Source organism: Muscardinus avellanarius (genome assembly GCF_963383645.1).
Source record: "Muscardinus avellanarius genome assembly, chromosome: 6".
Classification (NCBI taxonomy): Eukaryota; Metazoa; Chordata; class Mammalia; order Rodentia; family Gliridae; genus Muscardinus; species Muscardinus avellanarius.
The window spans coordinates 49794681-49802432 of record NC_137791.1 but is presented as its reverse complement, the minus strand read 5'-3'; the positions used below and the strand labels follow the sequence as shown (position 1 = coordinate 49802432).

The window sequence follows — 7752 nt, the reverse complement described above, 5'->3', positions numbered from 1 at the left end:
ACTAGCTCTATTAGCAATGTCATTTCATAGACATTATAATGTAGAGTGAAACAATGTTATAGCAACTTATAACTAATTAATATAATAAAATGATTAAAACCCAAGCTGAAGGGAACACCGCTTTGGTGCAAGGGTCAAGAAGTCTAAATGCAATTCACAGCCTTTGAGTTGGAAAGCTCATTGAATATGGCCAAATTTCAAACCTACATACATACCCATGTTATGATGCCCCCAAATTTCCAAAGTGATCATTGGGGACATCCATTTGAATTTCAGCTTACTTTTTAAAGAAAGATCACTCCGACCATCTTTTAAAAAACAAGTCGTAATTGTTAAAACTCTATTTCTTTATTTCTTTTTTGTGATACTGGGGATGGAACTCAGGGTCATTCTACCTCCAGGCCACACCCCCAGCCCTATATTTTATACTTTATTTTGAAACAGGGTCTCACTGAGTGGCAAAGAGCTTCACTAAGTAGCTGAGGCTGTCTGTGAACTGCGATTCTCCTGTCTCAGTCTCCCAAATACTGGGATTATAAGCGTGCACCACCATGCCCAGCTTAAAATTCTATTTTACAACAAAACCCACAAATAAACAGAACGCTTTAGCAAAATCATAATCAAATTTTAACACCCTGAGCTGTCTCCCAACAATAATCAATACAGTTGCCATCAAGAGCTCCAGAAATAACAATAACGCACTTCATTTTGATCATTCAGTATTTCTCAATGCTAACTATAATTATCCCCAAACCTCCTATCCTGAAACTGCCGTGATCGGTTTCACCGACTCCCTGAAAGGCCATCTATCTGTAATGGGCTTGTGTGGCGCTCAAACTACGAAGCAAAGGGCACAGATTCAAGAACACGGGGCGCAGCCTGGTCCCAGGACATCACCTGGGCAGCAGTCTTCCCTGAAGGTAGTCACCGCACAAACTTGCAGGACTGATACTCAGATTCGTGTAGCAAGCAGACATGTCCCTCAGTGTTTTCAGCTCCTCTCAGGAGGCCTTTCTCTCTGGATGATATTCTAGAAAGCCTTGATTTCCAGCGTCCATTAGAAATACAACCTGCATTCCATCAGTAAGTACTGGCCAGGGAGGTCACATGAAAAGCTTCCCTTAGTTCCGTCTTGCTGGTCGGTCTCCACGGGTAAAATAATACAGTTCGTTTCTCTTCAGTCATGAGGAAACCATTGTCACTGAATCTCCCTGGGACGCTGCTGACATCCAACCAAACAAAGGGTGCAACCGCTGATGTTTGCAGATTAAAAACAAACGCGTCCCCTTGCTGAGAGATGGAGGCCTGAAAAAACAAAAAAGAAGGAAAATGATGTGAAAGCTGAGGGAAGAAGCGCCCAGCCTCAGGGTGCCGCCTATCAGAAGGTTTACAGGAGCCTCACGGGGGGTGGTGCCTAGGATTTTCATTCTGGGTCTACTAAAGTCATACCTGCATTGTGTGGTGTCAGATGCTTTAAAATTACTTTGAAAATGCCTTAAGTCTGTGGAGAGTTACCAAGCTGTAATCTCAAGCCAAGGAAAGGCAGAAACTCCGTTATTAAGGAAAATATTTCACGTGCTTTTTATCTTTCATAGGTCTTCTCAGATTAACATTTTGGTGTAAGCTGTGCTTTAAAGGACTTTCTAAAGGTATATCCGACCTAGCTGTAGGGCACAACTAGGGAGTTTACAGTCAAGTCTTCTAAAAAGGTCTGGTAATGGAGAATCTAGTATGCCAGGCATTTGTAGAAGCACTAACATTCTCTCCCTATTATTACATAGTAAAGTCACATTATTAGCATTTTTAGCGTGTGCAAATTCCATACAATCTCAGCCAGAAGAAAGAAGGAGAAGGAGGAGGAGGAGGAGAAAAGGAGAAGGAAGATGTTAATATAGGCTCCAGCTAGGTGCACGCCTATTATTCCAGTACTTGGAAGGCTGAGACAGGAGGATCTCAGATTCAAGGCCAGTCTCAGCAATTTAGTAAGACTAGTTAAAAAAAAATATTAAAAGGGCTGGGAATGTGGCTCAGACACAGAATGCCCCTGGGTTCAATCTCCAGTGCCACAAAACACCAAATAATTATATAGGCTTTATTCTGCTTAATAAGCCAATTAGCACACACCCTGAGAGAGGCTGAGGCCCCCGAGGGTGTGGGCTTGAGAGCCTCTTCCCTGGAGTGGAGTCCAGTGTGACCTAGTCCTTGCAGCTGTGCATCTGTCAGGCAGCAGGCTCCTCAGCACACATGAAGGCCACACTACAGGGTCTTTGTATGTTCTGTGTGACATAAAGAACTTAAAGGGCAGCTTTTACTATACATAATTTAGCCTTACACAGTTGCATGATTATCATTCAAGGGTTCTAAGTTATAAACAAGAACACCTACATTGATAGAAGTCGAAAAGGGCCACAATAAAGTGTACTAGGTAACTCTCATAGAGTCTGAGACTCAGGCTTGAAGTTAGATGCCAAATTCCCAAGTCGCACCCACCCCCAGCTCTTGCGATGCTGACCCTGCAGCAGCCCCAGGTCTGCATGGCTCGCCCCAGCCCGCCTGAGTCCGGCAGGCTGCAGGGAAGCTGAGTCCTGAGGCTCGAGCCAAGGCCAGGGGAGCCGGGCATTCCACCACTCTCATGGATGCTTCTTTTGCGTGTTAACTGCAGAGCCAGGGCTCAAGCTTGTACCTGGCTTCAGAGAGACAGGAAGAACAAAGGCCTTGTCCATATGAAGCCCTCCAATTTTCTTTTTGTACTGGAGATTGAACTCAGGGGCATTTTACCTGTCAGTTATACCCCCATCCCTATTGTTTTGTTCTTTATTTTAAAATAGGCTCTTGCTAAGTCGCTGAAGCCGGTCTTGAATGTAGGATCCTCTGTCTCAGCATCCCAAGTACCAGGATTACAGGCGTGCATCACCTGCCTGGCTCCAAATAAATGTTAGCAAATGTTATTATTACTATTGTTAGACCTCTTTAGGATGAACAGTTTTATTGCAATACAAATGAGGTAAGACAAATCAACCCTACTTCTCTCCCACCCCCAGTTATCTCCAGGTAATGAAGGCCGGCTATGGACAGACACGGACTGCAGGTCCACAACCATTCTCAGCAATTTAGCAAGACTCGGTTTAAAAATAATAAAATAAAAAGGACCAGAGTGTAGCTTGGAGGTAGAATGTCCCTGGGTTCAATCCCTAGTACCAAACAAACAAGTTTAGAGACTGCAAATTTGTCCCATATATATTTTTTCCTAGAAGAAAAAGCTATGTAAATACATGTCATTTCCTTCGTGTCTGTTTGTTCTACCTCACTTATTACAGCTATCTGAGGCTTAATTATGTACATATTTCATTATTGATTTGAAAAGAAAAAAATGCCTTCAATTGATAGGCTTCTTTCAAATAAAGACACAGGAGTAGGTATTTCTGTATGATTATTTCTAAACTCAACTTAAAAAACCTTTCTCAATGATGTAAAAATTTTAAATTTGCTTAAAATAGAAGATGAAACTTTCTAGAAGTACATTGTTAGTTACTATGTGTAGGAAGAAAGGAAGGACAGGTTTCCAGTCAACTAGACCGATTCCAAATCCTCCAGCTGCATGATTTTTGTAATAACACATCCTGATCATACCATTTCTTTTCTTGGCAATTATAAAGAGATTTGGTGAGTAGGCTATTTTGAAGTGGGAATTGAAAGAGAGTGGAGTGACTAATAGACTGTATTTTCAAAAGTCAAAACAGACTGCCTCGATTGGATCCAGTGCTTCCTTGAGCTGCTTGCTTCACTTCTCTAAACTGGTTTCGTTTCTTCCCCTCTCCTTCTTTCTGTCCTTCCATTCTTCCTCCTTTTTTATTTGAACCCAGGGATATTCTATCAGCGAACTACATCCGCAGCCTCTTTAAAAAAAAATTTTTTTTTTAAATTTGAGACGGAGTGTGACTAAATTGCCCAGACTGGTCTTGAACTTGTAATCCTCCAGCCTCAGCCTCCTGAGTCACTGGGATTATGGGCGTGCACTACTATGCCTGGCCTCTGAACTGATTTTCTCAACAAAGAGGATCACACTTCAGTGTTGCAGTTGAAGTCAGAGGTCATGCAGCAGAGCCTGGAGTGCAGCCCAGAGCCTCATAGTGGCCTGGTTGGCGGGGATGGCTCCCGTCTCCTCTCCAGCCCTGCACCAGCCCCACGGGGAGGGGTCATACGAGTGGCAGAAACTAAAAATGTTGACAGTCTTGAATTAGACATAAAAATCCCTTGGTCTTTGCTTGCATTGGGAAGGGGCCGGTCTTCCTGCAGCCTCAGATGGACTCAGCAATGGGGGGAGATTGCAATAACAGGACGAGGCACGGTGGCCCGAGAGCAAGAGCATCCTTGAGGCCGGGACCCCAGGCAGCAGGTGCTTACTGTGATCTTCGCCTTGTAGAGTCCCACGGCCTCCTTCAGAGAAGACAGAAAGTGATAGTTGGTGGGGCTAGAGTATCCGTCATCAGTCACAAGGGAGAAGGTGACCACACAGCTTTCCCGGGTACAAGCCCCGCACTTGCTCAGCAGCAAAGGCACCGGTACGTAATAGAGAGGCACGGCCTTCCCTGCTGCAAGGCGATGTTTAGTCACATGAACACACTGAGGATTCAGGGAACTCCACATGTGGACTCTCACCTGGGGAAAAAGAAAACAGTCACGATGCGCATTCCTGCTGACTCTCACTTTACGGAACTGTCGTGAGATAGCACTGAAAGTCAGAGCACGGGGCTGGTGAAGAAGCCTTAGCAGCTGGATTTCAATCCCTACTCCAGTAAGTACCGGTTACGAGACCAAGCTACTCAACTTCCCAGACTCCATTGCTTCACATGTAAAATGACAACAGGAACTACACATGTTGTTGTGAAAATTTAAAAGAATAATCCACCGGGCATAGTGACGTTGCTCTATAAGCATGGTCTACTTCCGTGCTGTCAGCGTCCTTCAATCTAGTCATCTAAGACATGGTCCTCCTGCCAAAAAACACAAGAGCTACATGGTTTTACACCATTTCTTTCTAGGTGAATTTCTATCCTTTCTTTTTATGTAAACTTGACAGTTCCTCATAATTATAAATAATCATACATTTAGCTGGGCCTAGTGGCAAAGGCTTGTAATCCCAGCATTTGGGAGGCTGAGACAGGAGGATTGCGGTTCACGAACAGCCTCAGCTACTTGGTGAGGCCCTTTGCAACTTGTGAGACCCTGTTTCAAAATAAAGATTAAAGCCGGGCGTGGTGGCGCACGCTTGTAATCCCCGCGCTTGGGAGGCAGAGACAGGAGGATCGCGCTGGTTCGGAGCCAGCCACGTGCGCTGGCTTAGGAGACCCTGTTTCCAAATAAAAATGTAAAAATAGGTCTGGGAGTGTAGCTCGGAGGTAGAAGGGCTTCCAGGAACCCCAGTACCACCAAAATAAATAAATAAATAAATAAATAAATAAATAAATAAATAAATATTTTAAAAAATAGGGCTGGGGATATAGCTTGGAGGTAGAATGCCCCTGGGTTCTATCCCCAGTACGGCTAAAAAAATTAAAAATAAAATAAATAAATAATCGTACATTTACTAGGCCCTGGGAGACCCAGATAATTTGCTTTCACGCCCGTCTCTTATTCACTGTTCAAGAAGTCCTTAAAGGAGACAGGCTGGCATCATTTTACTGAGGAGGAAACTGACTCACAGATGGTAGGAGCTTTGCTTAAGGTCATATGATAAGTGGTAGAGTTTAAACCTGAATACTACATGTACTCTATTCAGACTCCAAGTACAACTCACCTTCTGCTATGGGCATTAAAAATATTTTGATTCAATTATTTTTTCTTTAACATGTCCCCAAAGCACTATGAACAAACAACTAAGGAAATAATCTAAAAGTCCTCCTCTATTTTAGAGGGAAGAATATCTGATTGACTTACAGTGAGGGTCACGTTAGTGTCTGAGTGAAGGTCCGACACGCCATAGACATAAAACACATCTTCATTCTCAAAGCCTACTGGCAACAGCGGAGCAAAGAAATGCTGAGCAAAGTAATGAAGCATTTTCCACTTTCCTCCGTACTCTGAAAACAATCAAGAGAGTTAGGAAGGCAGGTGTGGTAGCGCACGCCCGTAATGCCAATACTCCAGAGGCCAAGGCAGGAGGATCACAGGTTCACAGGTTTGAGGCCAGTCTTGGTAACTACGTGATAACCTCAGTAACTTAGCAAAACCCTGTTTCAAAATAATAATAATAATAATAAAGGGCTAAGGCGTAGCTAAGCGGCACAACATCCCTAGATTCAACCCCAGTACCAAAAATAGAGAGGCAGAGGGAGTTAAGAGACAGCAGGAGCGGGGTGTGGTGGCGCACGCTTCTAATCCCAGCATTCGGGAGGCTGAGACAGGAGGATCATGGTTCGCGGCCAGCCTCAGCTACTTAGTGAGGCCCTCAGCAACTCAGACCCTGTTTCAAAATGAAGAATAAAAAATATGACTGGGGTGTTGCTCAGAGGTAGAATGCCCCTGTGTTCCATCCCCAGTACCGAAGAGAGAGAGAGAGAGAGAGAGAGAGAGAGAGAGAGCGAGCGTGCGCAGGGCCGAGCAGTCAGCCATCGTTCACATGGCCCAGCTGTGTGGCTCCTCGTGAGTTTTTGGAGTGAGCTGTACTGGGAGCTCTGGGCTCTTTGGATATCATGTTGTGTCACTCTCCCCACATCTGAGTGAGGCAGGCACTAAGAACCCACTTTCTAAAGAGAAGGGGCCCTGGCAGTAAATTCGAAGATGCTGAAGGCAGTACTGTGTGGCCAGACCTGATTCCTGCATAGCCCTTCCTCACGCGCAATTCTGCTTCCAGGAGCTCAGTAGCCAGTGCTCCTTTTGACTGCAAACACGAAGGAGGAAATCAGCAGCCTGGCAGTGAGTGCCTGTTGCAAGCAGTCAGCTCTGAGATTTGCACAGAACTCGGTGACGCCTCTTCTCCATAGGTATGAAGCCCTCCAAGCAAAACCGGAAGAAGCACCGCGCAGCTATGGCTGTCAGGGCCAGGCTGGAGGAACACATCCAGACCGACGGCGATCACTGACGGGTCCTCAAGTACAGTTAGAAGTTGTCAAGAATATACAGTTCTGTGTCTCGTTGGCATGTCTAGCCTGCTGGATTCTAAGCTTAATCTTCTAACATCTTCCTTTCTCACCATTTGTCAATTCAGAATGAGGACTGTTTCCCACAAAACATTGCATCACCGAACTTTAGAAAAAAGAGGGAAAGGAAAGACAGACAGACAGACAAATGAGCAAAGGAGAGAAAGGAAGAAGAAAAAGAAGATGAAAGAGGGAGAGAGAACTATCTCCATAAAATAAAAGTTTAAAAACAAGTTTAACATTTACTAAAAATAGAAAATGAAAAGAATTTTCTAGAAATGGAAAAACAATTACCTTCTATTTTATTGGGGTTTTTTGTGCAGTACTGAAAAATACTATCCATTATGATGTGTAACGGGGAAAGGAAGGAAACGTCTCCAGTCAACTGAGGCACCAAATTCTCCAGCTGCAAATTTTTTTTCAACAACACATCCTAATCATTCTATTTTTTTCTTGGCAATTATAAAGAGATTTAGTGATTAAGCTACTTTGAAGCAATAAATCAAGAAAGTAGAGTGATTAATAGACCACATTTAAAAAGCCAAGATGAGCGTGTTTCAGCTACGCATCCATGCTTTCAAGCTACATAATCTGGGGCTTGGGGCTTAAGCTC

The 7752-nt window shown here is 44.1% G+C and overlaps 1 protein-coding gene across 1 annotated transcript in view; it reads right to left on the bottom strand.

The window, feature by feature from the left end:
- Nucleotides 1-1080: 1080 nt before the first annotated feature.
- The window catches only part of MANBA (mannosidase beta), a gene marked incomplete at its 3' end in the record, with an annotated part of 141013 nt that continues 134341 nt past the window's right edge, over nucleotides 1081-7752 (bottom strand). The window contains exons 15-17 of the mRNA XM_080697738.1: nucleotides 5938-6080; nucleotides 4405-4659; nucleotides 1081-1305 (exon numbers count right to left, since the gene is read on the bottom strand). Of these exons, the coding sequence (XP_080553864.1) occupies nucleotides 1081-1305; nucleotides 4405-4659; nucleotides 5938-6080 (623 nt within the window). The remainder of the gene's footprint in view (nucleotides 1306-4404; nucleotides 4660-5937; nucleotides 6081-7752) is intronic.